This window comes from Hemicordylus capensis, chromosome 10 (genome assembly GCF_027244095.1).
Source record: "Hemicordylus capensis ecotype Gifberg chromosome 10, rHemCap1.1.pri, whole genome shotgun sequence".
Classification (NCBI taxonomy): domain Eukaryota; kingdom Metazoa; phylum Chordata; class Lepidosauria; order Squamata; family Cordylidae; genus Hemicordylus; species Hemicordylus capensis.
Genome location: NC_069666.1, coordinates 6,589,291 through 6,612,639, shown reverse-complemented (window position 1 = coordinate 6,612,639; position 23,349 = coordinate 6,589,291). Strand labels below are relative to the sequence as shown.

The window sequence follows — 23,349 nt, the reverse complement described above, 5'->3', positions numbered from 1 at the left end:
TGTAGTGGTTAGAGTGCTGGACTAGGACCAGGGAGACCCGAGTTCAAATCCCCATTCAGCCATGATACTAGCTGGGTGACTCTGGGCCAGTCACTTCTCTCTCAGCCTAACTTACTTCACAGGGTTATTGTGAAAGAGAAACTCAAGTATGTAGTACACCGCTCTGGGCTCCTTGGAGGAAGAGCGGGATATAAATGTAGTAATAATAATTGGTGCCCTAAGCAACTGCCTAGGTTTGCTTAGTGTATGGGTTGGACTCGGCCCTGCTCTTTGAAATGTAGCATTAATGTGCATGTGAAGAAAATGCAAATCTCTACAATGATGCTATTGCAAGCCTGTACTTACTAGAACAAGCTGTGCCACTTTGAAGTGTGATGGCAAACACACAGTGTGTGGAGAATTCTTACAAATAAGCAGTTTGGGGAGGCAGGTTGGTCTGTTTTTTGTTTTGTTTTTTAAAAAAAGGGACAGCTTCCAATCAACTAAGTGGGCTGCTGCTTGTACAGCTGTGCTTTTCTGCATTTCAATTTATAGCTGTTTTTATAGAAATTTGCATCCCATTCCAGAGACTCCCTGAACCGGGTGATTTTTTTGCCAACATAACTAGTAGATCAAGGGCCTTTCCCCTCATGCTTAGCAGAGTGTCCCTTTCAATTTAACTAGACTTCCTTGATGCAGAAGGCGGTGGAGAGAGGGGGGTGGTTGGAGAGCACGTTGGCTTTTTTAAAAACTTCAAACATCTCTGTTAGTTCTGGGTGATCTGCAAGGCTTTCTCCCAACTTTATGATGCCAGGATTGCTTCAGAGGAAACAAACATAAGAAAACCAAGGGAAGTCCAAGGACCGTGTTCTTTATAGCAAGGCCCGGAGGCCAGAGGCAGCCCCTATCAACCCTAAGTGTGGCTCTCTGACTAATTGTTTGGCCCATGTGAAGCTATTGAGCCCCTGTACCATCTTGGAAGGTGTGTGCGTGGCGTGCTGGGAAGTGTAGTCCTTCCCAGCACTTTCCCCATAGAGCAGGGTTTCTTAAACTTGGGCTTCCAGATGTTATTGGACTACAACTCCCAGAATCCACAGCCACAAAGGCCATGTCTGGGGATTCTGGGAGTTGTAGTCCAACAAGACCTGAGGGCCCAAGGTTAAGAAACCCTGCCATAGAGCTTTTAAGAGAAGGCTCTGCTCTCTTGAAGGCCATTGCATCTCTAGGGGGGATAGACGTTGCCAGAAATCACAGTGAGCCTATGTCCCCTGAGATGGTACCCACGGCCACAATTTGTGGGCTGGACTCATGGACTAGGGCAGGCCTGCTCAACTTAGGCCACCCAACTGTTTTTGGACTACAGCTCCCATAATCTCCAGCCACAGTGGCCAATAGCCAGGGATTATATGAATATGACAAATATTCATATTGGGAGGAGAGCTGGTCTAGTGGTAGCAAGCATGACTTGTCCCCTTAGCTAAGCAGGGTCTGCCCTGGTTGCATATGAATGGGAGTCTAGAAGTGTGAGCACTGTAAGATATTCCCCTCAGGGGATGGAGCCGCTCTGGGAAGAGCAGAAGGTCCCAAATTCCTTCCCTGGCAGCATCTCCAAGATAGGGCTGAGAGAGACTCCCACCTGCAACCTTGGAGAAGCCGCTGCCAGTCTGTGTAGACAATACTGAGCTAGATGGACCAATGGCCTGACTCAGTATATGGCAGTTTCCTGTGTTCCTGTGTAAATATTTATATACCTCTTTTCAACAAAAGTTCCCAAAGTGGTTTATATATTTATAAATAAATAAAATAAAGTGGCTCCTTGTCTCAAAGTTGTAGGCCAACATCTGCAAGAGGGCTGAAGTTGAGCAGTCCTGGACCACGGGAAGAGACTTGAGACTTAAGCTACAATCCCACCCAGCCAAGAATAAAACCCAACCCAACTTGGGCCAGCAAGATCCAATCTAACAGAGGCACCACTGCCTTTAAACAACTAACATTGATGGAGCTCATCTGAGGACAGTTGCTCTTCTGTCTCCCTTGTGCAATTATCACTTGCAAAATCTGGATCCATTCCTTTGCTTCAGGAAATAGTTTGCAATCATGCCAACCAGGAAGAGAGAGAGAGAGTAAGCGCACGTAGTTAATTGCATGCTGCTAATTAGCATGCTGATTACTGGGCTATTTCCAACGCGCCGCCTAAATGTTAGAGCACACAGGATGAGACATGTACAACCCGCAGAATGATCCAATGGACTGGAGAAGAAGGGAGAGGGGGAAATGCCAAGCTAATGCATTCCGGAAGAAACTGAACCCTCCTGAGTTAGGGGTATTTTTGCTCTCTTTGTTTGGTAGCTGGAAAGGGCCTTCTCCCTCCAGGACTGACCTAGAGTCTCCAGGTCACTCTTGAAAGCAACCCTGGAGAGTTCAGCGGCTTGGTATTGTGGAAATTATTGAGGGAAAACAATCTCCAGCTTCAGTCAGAGTTGTGTGGTGTAGTGTTTAGAGCGTTGGACTAGGACTGGGGAAGACCTGAGTTCAAATCCCAGTTCAGCCATAAAGCTCACTGGGTGAGTTTGGTCTTGTGGTAGCAAGCATGACTTGTCCTCTTAGCTAAGCAGGGTCCAACCTCATTGCATATGAAAGGGAGAGTTGATGTGTGAGCACTGAAAAATATTCCCCTCGGGGTGGAGCCGTTCTGGGAAGAGCAGAAGGTTCCAAGTTCCTTCCCTGACAACATGCTGTACGAGTGTACAGATGTCTGTACACTTGTACATGTGTTTGTGTGAATGACTGTTCCTGGGTTCATTTTAAAAGTGACGCTGGATACAGGCCCTTCAAATGCATGGTACAGACAGGAAGTGTACTTCTGTACTTGCGTTCAGCATAACGTGAATGGCTGCACCTGTGTACAGATCTGTACCTCGTTGTACGAGTGTTGAACATAACGTGTGAATGGGCCTTGTGTTTCTTCTGCTCTTTCATCCAGTAATGGGCTGCCTTTGCCTTGCTTCACCTCTGCCTTAAAACCTTGAGGTTTCCTTAACGGTGTTTTAGCTTCTGAGGGTTGAGGAAAAGCTACAGCAGTCCTTAAAACAATATCTCTCACCAGCGAGGACAGTAAATGTCTGGTGTGCCTCTTGTTTCTCAGTAATCGCTAAATACACAACACTTGAAAAGGTCAAAGCTGGCCTTTCCCACCCTGGGATCCCATTTATTATTGCAGAAATGTTAGGCTAATCCGTGTGAGGAAGTGTTCTCCCTTGCTGAGATTCCACTACAGATCCTTTGTGTTCCCTCGGGGACCCTTCCTACCTTTGGAGTCTAGAGTCTAATCCCGGATTTTAGGGCTGCTTTCCCTGAAGAAATTGTCCTTGTAGGGCCAGGATGGTAGAAAAATATTAATTCCTCTGTGCATGTTTGTGGGGAGATTTGTATCTGTTCAGCAGAGTTATATACCAAGTTCTATTATAATGCATAAATATTTTCTTCATGTTTTCATTGTGTACCATGCTTATAGTTTAAATTTTATATTATTAATTTTTGGTGGAGGGCAGGTACAGTTGCAGCTGTAGAGTATCTGCTCTATCAAAACTATTCAAGAGGAGGGAGAACATACTAGACTGTTCCTTCAGTTGGCTTGTTTTCAAACCTCACTGAAGCTCTTTTAATCAAACTTCACTTTTATTTTTTGGTGCTGTTCAAAATGGATTTTTGGCATTGATAGTTCTGATTTTGGCTGTTCGGGTTTTAAGAAAAGAGGGAGGGAACACGCAAATGAAAAATGAGGAGAAAGCAAGAGCTTAGTGTAAATTATATCCAGGGGATGAGGAGTTTTTTCATACATGCAGAACTACTTTTGATAAGAAAGGCTGACTTTACTGGAAAAGTCTGTGGTATTATGTTAAGATGAAGTTAGGCTCCTTAATAAAATGGAAAAGTATTTTGTAATGTGAGAGAAGGCTGCCAAGGATGAGAAGAAGGACCTTTTTCTGTGATGGCAACTTTGATTGTGAGATTCTTTCCCTCTGGAGTGAAGCCTTTTTCTAAGCTTATATGGGGTTTTCTGTTGCATTTTAAAAAAATAATTAATTTTTAATTGTGAGCCTCCTTCAAAGTGGTGGGCCAAAAACTAGAATTTAAATGTTAACACTAAGTAGATTTTTGCTTCTCTTGATATCCTATTTTAATAGAGAGTTCCTCACATCAAATCTGCTATATTAACCTCTCTTTTTTTGCTAGGTAACATGGCTGCAGCAACAGGAAGTGAAACGAAGAGTCAAAAGACATGTTCGAAATGACCGCCATTTTGTTTCCTTCAATGACCCGCTCTGGCCTGATATGTGGTACATGGTAACTATACACTTTGCTGTGTGTGTGTGCAGTGTATGCTGAAAGATTGGGTGCATTTTCTGTTTTTCCCCCAAGTCTGATTCCATAACATAACTCTGTCAGGCAAACATTTCCATTGTTTCCTGGGTAATGTTTGCACAGACAAACCTATTTGAAAACAAACCAACAAACCAAAAGCCAGTGTCTGCAAAACTCCTCAGCCTAATTGCCCAGAAGTAATTCTTCCCTGCACATTGTTTTGCCTTTACATTGATTTGTTTGTATATTTAAGCTGCCTTGTATCAAGTCAGACCCTTGGTCCATCTAGTTACTACGACTGGCAGGGGTTCTCCAAGGTTTCAAGCAGGGGTCTCTCCTCGCCTTACCTGGAGGTGCCAGGGATTGAAGCTGGGAGCTTCTGCTTGCGATCGAGAGGCTTTCCCACTGAACTATGTATCTTCCCTAAGAAGTGGTCTCAATCTAATGCTGGTCAATCTGCTGCAATAATGTCTACACCGACGATTCTGTTCTGTTTTTATGTTTATATCCCACGCTTCCTCCAAGGAGCCAAGAGCGGTAAACATGGTCTGTGTTTATCCTCACAACAACCCTGTGAGGGTGGTTGTGAGGAGGGATAAGCGGCTGGCCCAGAGTCACCCAGCAAGTTTCATGGCTGAATGGGGATTCTAAGGAGGAGAGAGCTGGTCTTGTGGTAGCAAGCATGAATCATCCCCTTTGCTAAGCAGGGTTTGCCCTGGTTTGCATTTGAATGGGAGATGATCTGTGAGCACTATAAGATATTCCCCTCAGGGGATGGGGCGGCTCTGGGAAGAGCACCTGCATGCTTGCTTGCATGCAGAAGGTTCCAAACTCCCTCCCTGGCATCTCCAGATAAGGCTGGGAGAGACACCTGCCTGTTACCTTGTAGAAGCTGCTGCCAGTCTGTGCAGACAATCCCGAGCTAAATGGACCAGTGGTCTGAATCAGTATAAGGCAGTTTCCTATGTTCCTATGATTTGAACTTGGGTCTCCCCAGTCCTAGTCCAACACTCTAACCACGACATCATCCTGGCTCTGACTGGCAGCAGCTCTTCAGGTTTCAGACAGGGGTCTTCCCAGCCTTACCTGGTGATGCTGCCAAGGACTGAACCTCGGACCTTTTGAATATAAAGCAGAGGCGCTTTGCCACTGAACCACAACCCATCCGTGAAAATTTATATCCTATTTCTCCATTCAAAAGTAGACATGCAAATTCAAAATAGGACAGTGCTTGAACTTCTGGAAGGGATCTTTGCAAAAGCAAGCAAGCCAACTCCCGACCCATCAAATTTGGCTTTCTAGCTTTTAAACTTGCTGAGCTAGCTGTATGGTGTTACTTGTTGTTTTGGGTGGGGAAGCCATCACTAACCCTTTCCTCTCTTTGTCCTTAGCACTGTGAAGACAACGACAGTGACTGTAGATCAGAAATGAATATCCTGGCAGCCTGGCAGAGAGGGTATTCTGGGAAAGATGTGGTGGTAGCCATTCTTGATGACGGCATAGAGAAAAACCACCCAGATCTCATACAAAATTATGTGAGTAAAGCTGGAGGATCTCTGTGCTACTCTTCAAGCTGCACATTTTAGGGCAAGGCTGAAATCATTCCACTACCACCCCCTTAATTTTACAGCTCCCTTAGCAGGGGCTAAAGAAGAGGGGAGGAGAGCTGGTCTTGTGGTAGCAAGCTTTAATGGTCCCCTTTGCTAAGCAGAGTCTGCCCTGGTTTGCATTTGGGTGGCTGACTACATGTGAGCATTGTCTGCTGTAAGGGATTTCCCTTAGGGGATGGGGCCATAGCGGCAGAGAATCGGTTTTCCATGCAGAAGGTCCCAGGTTCAAGCTCCAGTTTCTCCAGGTAGGACTGGGAGAGACTCCTGCCTGAAACTTTGGAGAGCTACTGCCAGTCAGTGTAGACAGTACTGAGCTAGATGGGCCAAGCGTCTGATTCGGTATATGGCAGCCTCCTTTGTTCCTAAGCATGCTGGACAGCTCCAAGAGTGGGTTCACTACCTAGCTCCATCTTATGGTCCTAATAAAAAGTGTTGCTCTGTTGTCACACAGGCATTTGCACTTGTTCTCAGTTTGGTAATCAGACAGGCTTGGGTGGACTTCTATGAGTCCACAAAGATAACAACACTCTAGCATTTGCAGTGGCTTCCTAGAGACTTAAACTGAGATGGCGGGGGAGTGAGTTGAAAAATTAGGAATGTCGGGCTTTCAGGCGAATCCTGGAGTTTTTTCATTAGTGTTAATGGAGTGTCTCGAGAGGCGTGTGGGCTTTTCATTAAAAAGTGTTGTTGCACTTCATTTGGGGATTTGGGCATGCTCTGAAAGGCCCCATGAAAGTTGTCTTGGAAGTAGCCTCATTAATGCCTAGTCCTGCTTGCTGCAGAGGGTTGGACAGGGGGCAAATGGGCAGGCCAGGGAGTCCCTCCGGATCAGTGCCTTGCTTCTTTGGGAGATTTAAAGGCATATTATCAGTTTCTGGGTTGCAGTCCGAGTCTCCTGGCCCTTATATCCAGGGTTCTCAAATTTGGGTCCCCCAATATGGCTGGACTGCAACTCCCATCATCCCCAGACACAATGGCCAAAGGCCACTGTGGCTAGGGTTGATGGGAATTGTAGTCCAGCCACATCTGGGAACTTAAGTTTGAGAACCCCTGTCTTAGAGCTATGTCAGCAGTGCTAGGTGAAGGGTTTTGGGGTGTGATCAGACCAGACATTCTCAGTGGGCCCCCTGAATCTGCATCTGCAAGGAAGTCGCCTTGCATTGAATCAGACCTAGCACTGTCTGCTCTGGCTGGCAGCAGTTTTCCAAGGCCTTAACATAGGGAACTGCTGCCTTTTCCTGGGTCAGCCCCTTGATCTATTTTTCTCAGTATTTTCTTCACTGACTGGCAGCAGCTTTCCAGGATTTTAGGCAGAGGTCTCTCCCAGCCCTACCTGGAAATGCTCGGGATTCAATCTGGGACATTCTGCATGCCAAGCAGATGCTCTACCAGTGACCCTTCACCTTAAAGCAAATGTCTTAACCAAGGATATTCTAAAGTCATGCAAACCCGAGTCTTCTCTTTAAACTGGAGATGCCAGGAAGTGAATTTAAAGATGGCTCTTTTCCAGTTGGACTGACGAGCCGTTTGCCTGTCTTAAAGCAATCTGTTCTGCTAGGGTGTTTCTTTTCCTGACTTTTGTCATTGCTAAAAGTTATTCCCAGCATCTGGTGATTTATCTTTGCCTTTTCAATGTAAGCACCCTGTATATTTTCAGGACCCTCGGGCAAGCTTTGATGTCAACGGAAATGACGAAGATCCAACGCCACGCTACGATGCCAGCAATGAGAACAAGTAGGTTTACTTTAATTTGCTTGAACTGCACAGCCTTGTACCATTTCAGCCCCATCTTTTGCAAGATTGAACTAGTGACTCTTTCAACATGTTACTCTGACAAAAATAGCTAACTAGTTCAGTAACTGCTGATATATAGATATTGGAGAACCAGTGTGGTGTAGTGGTTAGAATGGTGGACTAGGTCCAGGGATGAGTGTTCTTTTACTGGGGTTCCAAGATGTTGTTGACTACAACTTCTTTCATCCCCAGCTGCAATGACCTTGGTTGAGGATGATGGGAGTTGTCGGGAACCCTGTTACAAGGAACACTGCTGGGGACCTAGGTTCAACTCCCCATTCAGCCTTGAAACTCATGGTCATCCTCACAATCAAAAACTCTGTTCTATCCAGGTTTGGGAGCTGTGTGTGCTCTCAATTTTCAGTCGTGTAGAAGCAAGGTAGGAGGAAAAAACTGGGTAGAAGTGATTGTGTGGAAGCAAGGTGGGAGGAAAATCTACCCAGGTTTTCCTTCTACTTTGCTGCCACACAACCGAAAATTGGGAGCACACATAGCTCCCAAACCCGGTGTTTGATTGTATGAACTGCCTCACTAGGGCAGTTCACATGATCCTCAATGGGGTAGGACAGGTGTCCTACCTAAGTTTGGGAGCTGTGTGTGCTCCTGATTTTTTATTGTCTGCAAGGGAGGAGCGGGAGGAAGTGATCGTGTGTGAAGCTCGTGCTAGGTATGAGTGTTCCTTCCTACCCAGCAACTGTATCCAGCTGTTCAATGAGGTGGGAGGAAAAGCCCTCGTATGTAGCATGAGCCTCAAATACAATTATGACCTCCCACTACTTTCTTAGGCCTGAGAAATGTGGGGTAGAGTATGGCTGGCCGCAGTACAAATGTAGCCTCTGAACTTGCCATGACTTATACGTTCTGTTTTGAATAAGGGCCATTTGTGAATTCTTCCCCCCCCCTCCACCATTCCTCACCCATTAATGATACTAATCCTCTGAACACTTGATTAATTTAGTGGATTAGTTGTCAAAAATGTTGACATGCTTTGGAAACTTAAGGAAGCAGGGGATTCCATATGGAGGCCCTGCTTGAACACAGAAAAGGGGAGATCGGAAGCTTTGCCCACTTACTCCTTGGGTATATTCATTGTCCTGATTTGGGATAAAGAGCCTTTCTCCTCTGAAATCACCCTAATTCTGCATAGAAGCTTGAGGGCCAATAGGCTTATTCACACGACTGCCAGCAAGGTAGGAGGAGCACTCAGTCTGGAGAGGAGAGCTGGGCACGCCCCCAGTTTTCGGCCATGTGCTTGCAGAGATCAAGTCGTAAGTGGGAAGAATGATCGTGCGTGCGAGGAGGCAGCTGGGGAGGACCCAGATTTTATCCCCAGCATTTTATTGAAGTAGGAGGGAAAGCAGTCCTTTCCAGCTGCTGCTTCACACACGATCGTTCTCCTTACCTCGTACCTTAAGGTTTGCAAGCACACGACTGCAAACCAGTCTTAGAAAATCGGCTGCAGAAACCATAAGCGAAAATCGGTCCCAACCCAGATACAGGTTTACTTTCTTGGTGAGGCCTCCAACCAGTACAGGAGTTGGGCTGTCATCCGTGACTATTGGCTAACGTGGCTGGGGATGATGGGAGTTGTAGTCCAACCACAGTTGAAGGGCTGAAGTTGTGCAGCCCTGGTTTAAACAGTTTGAACTGAATCGTCACAGTTTGCACATTCTTTTCCTAGGCATGGGACCCGTTGTGCTGGAGAAGTGGCAGCCGCAGCGAACAACTCTAACTGCTTAGTGGGCATCGCGTACAATGCAAGAATTGGAGGTAAGGACATCCCTGTGGTGTATAGCAGAGTTGAGTGTTCCTTGCTCAGCAGCTAGTTTTGCTGGTCTTGCCCAGTCCTATTTGGAGATGCCAGGGATTGAACCCAGGATGTTCCATACACAAAGCTCCTTCTGCCCTCAAAAGTTATTCATTCTCAACAGCTTGAATAACTGGGAAAGGAATTTCCCTGCCAACTCACCTCCAGCCCCTGACAGAGCTCCATTCTAGAGAGGTTGGCCTGGTTTACATAATCATTCAAATCTAGGTTTAATGTAGGTTACTGATATTAGTGTGATTGTGTGAACCCAGCCAAGATTGGAATCTCAGATTCATTTCAGGGCATAAGTCACCTTGGCGTGGGTTCACACAATCACATTAATGTTGGTAACCCACGTTAAACTTAGATTCAAACGATTGTGTGAACCAGGCCATTAGGAGGCAAGTGGAGTTCGAGAGCTGTAATAGAAGAGGTTTCCATTCTAGGTACTCCTCCGTCTGTCTGTCTATCTGTCTGTCTGTCTGTCTATCTATCTATCTAATTTGTAGACTGCCTCAAACCTCCGTCTCTGGGCAGTTTACAACAACATAAAACAAATTAAGACAAAAAGGAAAACCTTAAAACAATTTAAAACCACAGTCAGGTTAAAAAGCTTGGGTGAAAAAATCAGTCTTTAAATACGTTTTAAAAGTTGTCAGAGATGGGAAGGCTCTTATTTCAACAGGGAGCGCATTCCAGAGTCGTCTGCCCTCATTTAAATTGTATTAATTTTAAATTGGTTGCATTAGCCTCCTTTGGCATGCTAGTGACATGATGGAAAGGTAAGATTTTAAAATAAATAATAGTCTGAGGTGCTGTGCTCTGTGTATGTGTGCCTGATAGTTTAGTGGTAGAGTATCTGCGTTGCAGGCAGAAAGTCTCAGGTTCAGTCTCTAGCAGCATTTCCAGGGAGGGCTGGAGGATAGACTCCTGCTGAAACCTCGGAGAGCCGGCTAGGGAAGATGGGAGTTGTAGGCCAACACCTTCTGGGGACCCAAGTTTGAGGACCCCTCGTGTGGACAATACAGGGCTAGATGGACCAATGGTCTACCTCGGAATAAGACAACTTCCTATGTACTTGGCATGTTGCTTCTGCAACTCGAAAAGGTCTTAAGGTGTGTACCTAAAGAATGTTATGCGGGAATTGGCCCCAAGGCTTTGAAGTTATTCACATGACCAGGAGAAATCGGGCAAAGGGAGCCTATCCCGATTTCTCCTGGTCCTCTGCTGCCACGGGAGCTGTGTGGCTCCCGGCAGCAAGCCGCCTAAAGTACCCCTCCCCTGAAATGAGGCTAGCGCTCCGCTAGCCCTGTTTGGTTGCTCGTGTGCTGCTGCGCTACAGCTCCGCAACACACGAGGAGACCCCCGGTGGAAGGCTGCAAGCAGCCTCCAGGGCTCAGGGGTCTCTCCAGGAGGCCCCATACGCTCACGCAGGACATCCTGGGATACCCGGGGCCACGCGGCCCCCGATCTCCACAGCCCCCGCCGGCTCCATGACAGAGCCGGCAGCTGTGTGTGCAGCCAATCCAGCTGCCCAGCTACAAGAGGCTGCTTGTCTGCGGGAAAAGTGGGCTAAGCCCTCTCTCCCTGCAGAACCCCGTCAGGCACTTCACATGTGTTGTGTGAAGCGCCTCTTTGTCTTCCAAAGTTTGGGGTGCTTCATTATGTGAAGGTCAGATTCATGGGCCTTCCAGAACCTCCCACTGGAAACTGGGGGCAGAGGGTGGCTTTCCCCATGCTTGGATGACTATAAATGGCTTGCATTTTTGCTGCCTACAACCTGCTGCTTCTTAGGTGCTTTGCAGCACAAAGGGAATTGAAACCTTTTCTGTTGCATCTGTCAAGTTCCCATCACTTCCTATTTCCCTCTTCCTCTGAAATGAGAGCACAGTCAGAGGCTGGTGGTGGGTTGGCGGGGAAGTTCCCTTCCCAATTATCTAAGCCGTTGCAGTTGAATAACTTTTGCCTGTATAATCCCCTTGTTTTGCTGCTTGGTGCCAGAAGGTAGGCGGAAAGGGGATGGCTGAACCCTGGTGAGAGGCAGAGATTCAGCAAGGGAACGATGAATGGAATGAAACAGAAGTGCAGAAGGAGAGCCAGAGGCTTCATCCTCATCTTGTTCAAACTCTGTGGCGTCCCCTGCATACCCTTTGTGGTGTTGTCCCCTTTGCTGAGCAGGGTCCCACTTGGTTGGCATTTGGATAGGAGACTGCATGTGAGCTCTGGCTGCTGTCAGATATTCCCCTTAGAGCACTGGTTCTTAATGTGGGGGCCGCCAGGTGTTGCTGCACTACAACTCCCAGCATCCCTAGCAACAATATATTGTGGCTATATTTTTGCATTCAGAAGGTCCCAGGTTCAATCTTTGGCAGCATCTCCAGGTAGGGCTGGGAGAGGCTCCTGCCTAAAACTTCGGAGAGCCACTGCCAGTCGGTGTAGAGCAGTGGTTCCCAACCGGGGTTCCTCCAGATGTTGCTGAACTACAACTCCCAGCATCCCCGGCCATAATAAATTGTAGCCAGGGATGCTGGGAGTTGTAGTTCGGCAACATCTGGAGGAACTCAAGTTGGGAACTTCTGATGGAGACAATACTGAGCTAGATACTAATGGTCTGACTCAGTATCAGGCAGTTTCTCTGATACCGACTTCATGCTCTATGAAGTCTCCTTGAGTTTGGGAAGTGATTTCTTAGGTGACTTCTGTGTGTGTGTGTGTGTGTGTGTGTGTGTGTGTGTGTGTGTGTGTGTGTGAAGCCCTCCAGCTGTATAACAAAACAAATTCTTCAGCTGTCTGCAGTGGGTCATAGGCAGTTGGGGACCTGGAGTGTGAGTCCTGGCAGGACTGGGTCCAGAATGGGGTGGAGTGCTGACCCATGGTGTTGCGGTGCTGAGGGGAGGCACCAAGTGCTGGTTTGCCGCATGACCCTGGGGGCCCAGCCTCCTTTCAGAACTGACCCTTGCAAGCTTTGAAAGTGGTGAGTGGATGGGGAGGAGGAGGGGAGGTGGCCAGCAGCTTCCTCGGCTCTCCCTATGCTTCTTGCAAGCTTTGCCGCGGTCCCTCTTCTCCCCACACTCCTTGCGAGGCTTAGCTGGGTCCTGAAGAGCTGCTCCAATGGCAGTGGTGAGGGCATCTTGCCGCCCAGGTGGCGTTTCAATAATCCACCGCCTGAGGGAACCGCCTCCTGAAAGGGCCGCCCTTGGGAGATCCACAGAAGCATCAGTCTGGAAGTGGAGTCTATTGAAGGCTGGAGTCTAAAGCTAAGAGGTCGTATGGGATGGGGGCTGGAACGAAGCTGTAGGCTGGGAGAGGGACTAGCAGTTGGGGAAGAGAGCTGGTCTTGTGGGAGCAAGCATGACTTGTCCTCTTTGCTAAGCAGGGTTTGCCATGGTTTGCATTTGGATGGGAGGCTATGTGTGAGCCCTGTAAGATCTTCCCCTCTTAGGGGATGGAGCCGCTCTGGGAAGAGCAGAAGGTTCCAAGTTCCCTCCCTGGCAGCATCTCCAAGATAGGGCTGAGGGAGACTCCTGCCTGCAGCCTTGGAGAAGCCGCTGCCAGTCTGTGAAGACAATACTGAGCTAGATAGACCAAGCATCTGACTCAGTAGAAGGCCGCTTCCTATGTTTCTGTGTTCCTAAGAGGAGCTGACAGGGAGCAAGATGTTAATTTTTAAAAAAATGCAATTATGTGTTTAAAAAAAAAAATCAGTAGACACAATGTTGTGCAATAAAACAGAGGCAGGGAGGAGACGGGGTGAGGAGGAGGAGAGGCAGGGAGACAAAGCCATGAAACTTCAAACAAGTTGGGAGAGGCAGGAGTGAAGCCAGGAGTCTGACTGTTGCCCAAGAAAAGACCCAGCCTTACACAGGGACACAGGAAGCTGATACCTCATACTGAGTCAGACCATTGCTCCATCTAGCTCAGTCTTGTCTATTCTGACTGGCAGCAATTCGGAGAAGTCTCTCCCAGCCCTGGTTGCAGAAGCCAGGCATTGGACCTGGGACCTTCTGCATGCAAAGCAGATGCTCTTCCACTGAGCGACGGCCACGGCCCCTAAGGGGAATAATATACAGTTCTCACAGGAAGGCACCAGTGTTCTCTCTAGTTTTTTTCATCTGTGTGCGGAATGAGTTTTGTTCTGGGTGGCAGTATCAAGGCAGTGTGTGCGCACATGCTTTCAGAGTGGACCCTCCTGATTCAGCCTGAGCGGGATCTAAAATTAACTGAGCAGACATCAAAAAGTTTGTGAGCATGTGCATGTGCGCATGCCTTAGAGGCACCCATCCAAATGCAAACCAAGATGAGCCCTGCTTAGCGAAGGGACAGTGCATGCTCGCTATGCAAAACCATCTCTCTCCCCATTTGACTTTGGAAGCATTTACAACAAGGCCAACCCAGGAGCAATCCTAGAGATAGAAGAAGACTAGAGGCACGCACCATTGCAGTTGTCATTGACACTTTCATTCGGAAACTGAACTGCTTTCCCACTCTAACTTCCAGTATGCAGATGTTTCACCATAGAGAGATGCCAAGGGATAGAGTGACACAACCTTTTGCCAATGATAGCTTTCAGTTTTTACCAGATGTTAAGGTTGTATGGTCGTTCCAGCTTTCTTTTCCTTCATCTCTCTCTCTCTCTCTGGGAGAAAGCAATCATCTGTCAGCTGAGGAAGGGGCCTCGTGCGTCGTCTTCTACAGTCTTGGATGGCTCACTACGAGACGCATCAGTGCACACTTGGAGAGGCTTGAATCCTGCCTGATCCTGATGGCAGCCCTTCCATTGCAGCTTAATCTCCTTTGCAAGCTGGCCTGCGCCTTCAAACGTTGCTGTAGCAGTAATGTACAGCTGCAGAGCTATGATGCATCATGCCCTTGGGTCCTTCCACAAAGACCTGCCTATCTTTCTATAACAGAGAGCCTTATGCCTTCTTGCAGGCAAACAGATTTATTGTGGCAAAGACTTCCGTGGATTAGAACATGCTTCATCGGATGCTTGAAGTGCCGTCCTCTGAGGATAATATTTCCTGCATCTGGCAAAGTGAACTTGAGTAGTCCACAGAAAGCTTTGGTTTGATTGGGGAGGAGAGTTGGTTTTGTGGAAGTGAGTATGAATTGTCCTCTTTGCTAATCAGGGTCCACCTTGGTTTGCATTGGAATGGGAGACTACATGCTGTAAAATATTCCCCTTAGGGAATGGGGCCACTCTGGGAAGAGCACCTGCCTGCTTGCATGCAGAAGGTTCCAATTCCCTCGCTGGCATTATCTCCAAGATAGGGCTGAGAGAGACTCCTGCCTGCCACCTTGGAGAAGCTGCTGCCAGTCTGTGTAGGCAATCCTGAGCTAGATGGACTAATGGTCTTACTCAGCATATGGCAGCTTCCTATGTTCCTATGTCATCCAAAAACAGCTGGAGGCTAAAGTTGTGTAGCCCTGGTCTACACTGACTGGCAGCAGCTCTCCAGGTTTTCAGACACAGGGATCGTTCCCAGCCTGGCCACAGGAGATGCTGCCAGGGATGGAACCTGGCCCCTTCTGCATGCAAAGCAGGTACTCTACCCCAAGCTGCAGTCCTGTCCTCCATGCAATGGCACCTTCTTTAGCAGCTGATGAAGCTGCCATGGGCAGTTTAACGTCTTGAGGATTTCAGGCTGCCTTTTAATAAAAATAAATCCCAGCCAACTGAGTTTGGTGGGGTGTGGCAGGGGAACAGCGTGTGTCTTCTGAGTTCATCAGAAACAACCCAAAACAAATTGCTGAAAGCACAACTAGCGAAATGTGAGCTCAGCTTGGTGGGGAGTCCTATCCATCACAGTCCAAAAGCGACAATCTAATTTTTTTTTTACTTGCCTCTCTTTCATTGCCCTCACATTCCCTTTCCTTTTTTCGCTGAGGGCAAAATACATTTACCGCTCAATAAACAAAAAGGGGATGCCAGAGCCATCTTTCTTCCCGTTTCCTCCTCTTTAAAGCCCTATGCCTTCCAAGGTTTTTATTGCTTACACTGTGGGAAAGGGCTGATTTATTCCGTCTCCTTCCCATCTCCTCTCTTTAACCTCTACTTCTCTCTGACAACCTATAGATTCCCCTGCAGTCCAGCTTTTGATGGCTGGCTCTACTGACTCCATCGGATGCTGTGATGTGTGGTGAAGAGCTAACGTGATACACATCTTCTCCTTTATGCCTGCCGCTGTTAACTTTAATCAGCCTGATTCATAGAATTGATTCAGATCAAGCCAAGTGTGGGTGGGGAATGTGGCTGGGAACTAGAAACCGGTTCAGAAGTGGGATACTTGGACTGAAATATTTGTATTGAACTACATGTCTTTTTAAAAGTTGTTTTTAGAAATCTGCAAAGGCCATTTTTATTATTTTTTGTTTGTTTGTTTGTTTGTTTATTCAATTTTTATACCGCCCTTCCGAAATGGCTCAGGGCAGTTTACAATTAAAATAGAAACCATTAAAACCAATAACAATTAAAGCAGAAATATAAATATAAACACCAATTAACAAAACATCTTAAACAATTAAACAAACAGAACAATCAAAACCCTGAAAACCAGGTTAGAGCATTAAAACAATTAAAACTAATTAAAAACCCTGGAAGGCCAGGCCAAACAGATAGGTTTTAAGGGCTCTCTTGAAGGTCAATAAAGAATTAAGATTGTGGATTTCTGCAGAGAGCGCATTCCACAGCCCAGGAGCAGCTACAGAGAAGGCCCGCCTCTGAGTCGCCACCAAACGAACCGGTGGTAACTGGAGACGGACCTCCTCAGATGACCTTAACGTGCGGTGGGGATCATGTAGAAGAAGGCGCTCTCTAAGATAACTCGGACCCAAGCCGTTCAGGGCTTTGAAGGTAATAACCAGCACTTTGTATTTTGCCCGGAAACATATTGGCAGCCAGTGCAACTGTTTCAAAACAGGCAAAATATGGTCTCTCCAGGTTGCCCCAGAGACCAGTCTGGCTGCCGCATTCTGAATTAACTGAAGTTTCCAGACTATGAACAAAGGCAGCCCCACGTAGAGCGCATTGCAATAGTCAAGCCGGGAGGTGACCAGCTGATGCACCACTGTTTTTGTTAATATACATCAGTATCAAGCTAAAGGAGATATCAGAAGATCTGTAATCGGGCATCCCATTTTCTTTTTTTAAATTGAGCGGATGGCCCCAGCTCCTGAGGGGCCCCCAACTCCACCCCTCCTGTTTCCTTCTTGTATCTCCCTCACTCCGAGGGGCTGCTGCGGAGAGGGGCAAACAAAGGTCCTCTCTCCCCTAGCTATGCCCCAGCATGAGAGCAATCACAAGGGGGTCTGAACCAGATCAGTGCTGGGGAATGATTACTGCTACAGAGTAGTTACATACCACTTAACAAAAGTTCTCAAAGTGGCTTACGCAAGGAAAGAAAGAGAAAAAGAAAGAGAGTTTTCTGTCTTTAAAGGGCTCACAAAGACGGGAGAGTTCACCCTCCCCTTCTGCCAAAGGGTCTCAAACTTGGGTCCCCAGATGTTGAACTGCAGCTTTCATCCTCCCCAACCCCAATGACCTTCGGCCACACATATTTACAGTCATTGCACATAGGAACTGCTTTGTACCAAGTCAGACCATTGGTCCATCTCACTCAGTATTGTCTGCAGACTCTCTAGGATTCCAGGCAGGAGTCTTTCCCAGTCCTACCTGGAGATGCCGCCAGGGATTGAGCCTGGGGCCTTCATGCAAAGCAGATGCTCATCTACTGAGCTACAGCCCTATCCCCTAAGGCAGGGCTGCACAACTTTGACCCTCCAGCTGTTTTTGGACTGCAGCTCCCATTATCCCCAGTCACAGTGGCCAATAGACATGGATTATGGGTGTTGTGATTCAGCATTGGCAAGAGGGCTGAAGTTGTTCAGCGCTGCCTTTTAAGGGGGATATCTTACAGCACTCACATGTAGTCACCCATCCAAATGCAAACCAAGGTGAACTGTGCTTAGCAAATGGGACAATTCATGCTCACTACTGCAAGCATGGCTCTCCATTCCGAATCTAGATGCTTCAGTGCTGAGAAGATTCAGACTTTCTTATCTTCCTTTTTGATTGGACTAACCATATGCTAAGAAAGCCGGTCCTGGAACTAAGTTTCCAATAGCAATGTTAGCAATCGTTCTGTGGTTTAAAAAAATGCTGGTGTGAACTTGTCTGAGGAGAAGGTCTTTTGCTAAACAACGTTGCTCCTGACACATTATATTTAAGGAGCATGCTTTGCTAGCAGAGGAGGACGTTAGAAAGGAAATTATTTAAGTTGACTGCTGTCCACAACACAGCTGCAGCCATAATTAAATCTCTGTCTCCATTTTTGTTTTTCTAAAGGAAAAATATATGTGGAAGGAGAGATATGTTTTTATAAACAGAGGCCTCTTTCCCCCGCTATATTAAGCAATAAAATTACAGTCCGCTGCCCTTCCTTTCTTAAATGTGCTGCCACCCACAGCAGACTTCTAAACTGTGATAAATAATCAGCCCTTCCTCTATGCAAAAATGATGATGCAGATCTCCAGAAATTTTGAGACAGGCTCGTATGTTGATGAGTTTGTCTATTTCAAGGTTGATCTCTCTTCTAAAAAAAAATAATTTCTTCCTGTTTGCTCTAACTTGGCTGTGTGCGTCTCTCTCTCTCTCTCATCTTGAATACTTTCAACTGCGAGTAAGATTCTGGGCACAATCCAGCAGCAACAGCTGTTGTAAGCATTCCATTCATTTTAACCAGGTTTGTCCCAGAGGATGGTCCCCTGCCCTCTCATCCTCTACCCACAGAGCTGGTCATTGCTTTATCAGGTTCAGTGTCAACTTAGGAGGTTTAGATGCCCAAAGTATTCTGATATCCCATGGTTCTTCCCTCTGTAGAAGTCCTAAGTGGCTTTGGCTTGTCCCCCCCCCCCCCCGATGAAGGGTTCCCCCACGCTCTTGTTTATTTCTTAAGGCGTTCCCTCATGTGTGCCAGGATTATGTACAAAGCATTTCTCTTTTCTTAGGCACGGTTCCATTTTATTATTTGGCCACCTCTGGTTTTCACCACAGTTATTCATGCCTTGGTAACTTCCAGATCTAACTACTGTAATGCTCTCTATTTAGAGCTGCCCTTGAAGACTGTTCAGAAGCTGCAGTTGGCTCAGCAAGGATTATCTGGTTTTGTTTTTTCTTTTGACTTAGACTAGTAAAGAGCTTCTGCAATGCCAGTTGCATGTACTGGCTTTTGTTTAGCTTCTGGGCCTCGATCAGGCTATGGGCTATTTACCTTAAAGGCTGACAGAAGCCTAGCATCCCATGAGGAGCAGGTGATACAAGGAGAGAGCCAGTGTGGCCTAATGATTAGTGTGGTGGATAAGGATTGGTTCAAATCTCCACTCAACTATGAAACCTTCTGGATGAAAGTTGACCTTGAATGTGTATTATTTGGATCACCATATTTCAAAAAGGATATTATAGAACTAGAGAAGGTATATAGAAGAGGGCAACCAAGATGATCAGGGGCCTAGAGCGCTTTCCTTATGAGGCAAGGCTACAGCATCTAGGGCTTTTTAGCCTGGAAAAAAGTTAACTACAAGGAGACATAATAGAGGTCAATAAAATTTGTGCATGGTGTGGAGAGAGAGAAATGTCTGTCCCTCTCACATAACACAAGAACCAGGGGTCATCCCATGAAACTGACAGCCAGGAAATTTAGGACCAACAAAAGGAAGTACTTTTTCACAAGGCACATAATTAATCTACGGGATTCTGTGCCATAGGTTGTGGTGAATAGCCACCAGCTAAGATTATTTTTAGTGGGTATGGAGGACAGGTCTATCAGTGGCTACTGGTCTTGAAGGCTATACACTAGCTCCAGGCAGGATACCTCTGAATACCAGTTGCAGGGGAGCAGCAGCAGGAAAAAGAAAATGCCTTCATCTTCTGCTTGTGAGCTTTCCAGAGGCATATGGTGGGCTACTGTGGAAACAGGATGCTGGACTAGACAGGAACATAGGTAGCTACCTTATACAGAGTCAGACCATTGGTTCATCTAGCTCAGTCTTGTCCACACAGACTGACAGAGGCTCTTCCAGGTTACAGGCAGCAATTTCTCCCAGCCCTACCTGGAGACGCTGCCAGAGATTGAAACTGGGACCTTCTGCATTCAGATGCTTTTCCACTGAGCTATGGCTCCATCCTCTAAGAGGGATATCTCACCATGCTCACATATTGTCTCCCACCCAAATGCAAACCAAGGTGGACCCTTCTTAGCAAATGAGACAATTCATGTTTGCTACCACAAGACTATTTCTCCTCCCCAGTTGCACGTGGGTTCCACAGAATAGTGTCTTGGGAACAAATTGGGGGGATACGTAGGAAAGCTACCTTATAAGGAGTCAGAGCATTGGTCCATCTAGCTCACTATTGTCTACACTGCTTTATATGTTCTTGTGGAACATTCACATGAAAAAGATGCTGTTACTTCTCTTTCAGAAATTGAATGTGTGACGTATAGTCCCTCCTCTCCAAAATGCACTTTCCCCCTTCTAGCCCTCCTCCCAATTCCTGGTGCCTCTGCTGGGGACCAGGAAAGTTGCTTAGGAGTTCCAGTTTTCAGCAGAATCAGCAATACAAGGGAGGGCGGAGGGAGGAAGCCATCCCAAGGTTGCAAACACCATGCTTTCTCAGCTCAGTGGGGAAGGTGCAGTTGTATTGTCGCAACCCATTCACACCTTAAAGCAAAGGCTTTTGATTGCAATCTGTGAGTTCTTCTGTGGAAGCCACTGATATTCCAATCTCTCTCTTTTAAAATAAAATTGGGGTGCATATAGGCATCCGTATGTTAGATGGCGACGTGACGGATGTGGTGGAAGCGAAGGCGATTGGCACCAAGCCCGACTACGTTCACATCTACAGCGCCAGCTGGGGACCGGATGATGACGGGCGGACCGTGGACGGCCCTGGCCCTCTTGCCAAGCAGGCATTTGAACATGGCATTAAAAAGGTGCGGGGAATATCCACTATGAGGCGGATTCTTCTATTTTTCCTTATTTTGGAGGTCCCCTTTTTGCATATGAAGTGTGGAGCCTAACTACATATTGCTATGTAGTGATACGTTCATACTACTGCCAGTATGGTGTAGTGGTTAGAATGTCGGACTAGGACTTGGGAGACCCCAGTTCAATTCCCCATTCAGCCATTCACCCTCAGTAAAATGCTGGGGACAGAATGTGCGTTGGGCACGACCATCCTACCCAGCTCCCGCATTCCACCCGATCACTCTCCCCACTCCTACCTTGATGTTTGGGTTTACACAACTGCCAGTCAGGAGCATGCCTGGCTCTCCAGCCCTGGCTGGGCACTCTTCCAATCCTGTTTAGGGTGAGCAAACCTAGTCTGTTTTGGAGATGTGTGGCAAAGTTTTGCAGTGGGCCTTAGCCCTGTTCAGACATTATGCTGTACAAGTGTACGTATGTCTTCACATGTTTGTGTGAATGACTGTACCTGCAGTCATGTTAAAAGTGAACCTGGATATAGGCCCTTCAAATGCATGGTACAGATAGGAAGCGTACTTCTGTACCTGCGTTCAGCATAACATATGAATGACTGTACTGGTCTACAGATCTGTACCTGTGGACACTGTACCCTTGTTGTACAAGTGCTGAACAAAACATGTGAATGGGCCTTTTGTCACCAGTAGACATGCAGAAGCCTGCCACCAATCCACATGCCTCATTTTCAAGTATCTTTAATGGCTCCATGGCAACATAGGGTCCCATGAGTGGGAAAGAGGGGACAAAGCCGTTAATGTCCACATCCCTAAAGCTGAAGGCCGTGCATGTTTTGAAAACTGGTATCCACAAATCTGTGTCCAAAGATGGGAGGGGGTAAGAGGAAGGAATCTGACAGGTCTCCATTGGTCAATGGCATGTCACCTTCCATACCAATTTTGTTCATCATTCAGGGTCGTAAAGGACGGGGTTCAATTTTTGTCTGGGCCTCTGGGAATGGTGGCAGGGAAGGCGATCACTGCTCTTGTGATGGATACACCAACAGCATCTACACAGTCTCCGTCAGCAGTACCACTGAGAATGGGAACAAGCCATGGTACCTGGAGGAGTGTGCATCTACCCTTGCTACAACTTATAGCAGCGGGGCCTTCTATGAGCGGCAAATTGTAAGTAAAGAAGGAGAGGAGAATGGATCCCCAGCACAGGACCTCCAGTGACTGTTGCTGGTGTCTATCTTATGTTTCTTTTTAGACTGTGAGCCCTTTGGGGACAGGGAGCCATCTTATTTATTTATTATTTCTCTGTGTAAACTGCCCTGAGCCTTTTTTGGAAGGGCAGTATAGAAATCGAATTCTTCATCATCATCATCATCATCATCATCATCAATAACACCTGTCTGACTGTGTAAACAAGAAATAATAATCTTGCAGTAGTGAGCATACTTTGCCCCTTTTGCTAAGCAGGGTCTATCCCCCTTAGGGAATGGGTCTGTAGTTGGTTGGAGAGGATCTGCTTTGCATGAAGAAGGATCCAGGTTTAATCTCTGGCAGCATCTCCAGTTATGGCTGGGAGCGACGCCTACCTGAAACCTTGGAAAGCTGCTGCCATTCAGTGTAGATAATACTGACGGACCAATAGTCTGACTTAGTAGAGGGGAGTTTCCTATGTTCCTAAGCTGGAGGACAGTTTAAGTTGGCCGCCTGCTTGGTGTTTGATAATTTGAGCAGATCTTGGCCTTTCCTCTATAGTTCTTCTTTTGACCCCTTGCCCTACAGCCCCCTTATCCACCTCTTCTTTTCTTTCTTTCTCCATCCCTTGTTCGAAAACATTGTCCGTCTTCCATGGTTAGTTTTCGTCTTCCATGGTTAGTTTTCTGAAAGTCTCTGATTATTTAGAAAACCTTATGTCATGTCTGATCTATATAGTTGGAAAAAGTAAAAGTCTGCTTTATTAGGTTTTTATTCTCATTTTCTTTTTGGTGTATTTGTTAAAACTTGGACAATTAAATTAAAAATAAGTGCTAAAGCTTATATTTTTGTAAACATTTGAATCTTGGAAGCAGATCAGAATTAATCATGCAAACTAAGAAAATAGATGTACATTTGCACCCGGCAGGTCTTGAACTGATGACCAGAGGAATGTTCTTGCTAAAGGAGATGCCTGTTGGGGAACTGGCCATACCTTGCTCCTAGTAGTCCAGCTTGGGTCTGGTGACACTCCCTGCCCCTTATAAAAGTTTCCTCTAACCTGTCCTTGCTGGCTGCAGATCATTTTGGCCTTTGAGTCTATTCTGCCTTTGCCTTGCTTGCTCTTAAGTATGCAGAAGCTGGTCCAGAAACAAATGTATCCAAGCTAACAGCGGCACAAATTCTGTATCATCAGGTTACCACGGATCTGAGGAGACGCTGCACAGACGCCCACACTGGAACCTCCGTGTCTGCCCCTATGGTGGCAGGAATCATCGCTCTGGCTCTAGAGGCCAAGTAAGAGCTCTTTTTCTTTCTGTGGCCATTTAGAAATTCATTGTTCAAATAAGAGGCGAGTTTTTGTGTTGACCTTTGTGGGGATAACAGAATGTATTAAGAAGCCCACTTGAGAGCAGTGATGCACTCATGTGGCCTTCTTCATACATTGGGTCAGTGGCCGCCAGTACAGACGAGCCGGTGGGGTGGAAAATGAGCCTCAGCTGCTGCTCCCTGCCCCATCTCTTATCTCCCTCTCTCATCTGCCCCACCTCCAAGCTTAGTGGGCTAGTAATTCATCTGGTTGGGGATTGAACTCAACAGGTTGAGGCGAGTT

The 23,349-nt window shown here is 46.8% G+C and overlaps 1 protein-coding gene across 19 annotated transcripts in view; it reads left to right on the top strand.

The window, feature by feature from the left end:
* PCSK6 (proprotein convertase subtilisin/kexin type 6) overlaps positions 1–23,349 on the top strand; it is a 107,732-nt gene that overhangs the window by 46,936 nt on the left and 37,447 nt on the right. For all 19 annotated transcript variants that reach the window (XR_008311372.1, XR_008311371.1, XM_053271788.1 and 16 more), the window contains 7 exons: positions 4,216–4,326; positions 5,736–5,879; positions 7,612–7,688; positions 9,430–9,518; positions 20,371–20,543; positions 21,504–21,716; positions 22,933–23,033. Coding sequence is in view for 17 of the 19 variants with exons in the window: in XM_053271788.1 (XP_053127763.1) it covers positions 4,216–4,326; positions 5,736–5,879; positions 7,612–7,688; positions 9,430–9,518; positions 20,371–20,543; positions 21,504–21,716; positions 22,933–23,033 (908 nt within the window). In the remaining 2 variants the exon portion in view is untranslated. The remainder of the gene's footprint in view (positions 1–4,215; positions 4,327–5,735; positions 5,880–7,611; positions 7,689–9,429; positions 9,519–20,370; positions 20,544–21,503; positions 21,717–22,932; positions 23,034–23,349) is intronic.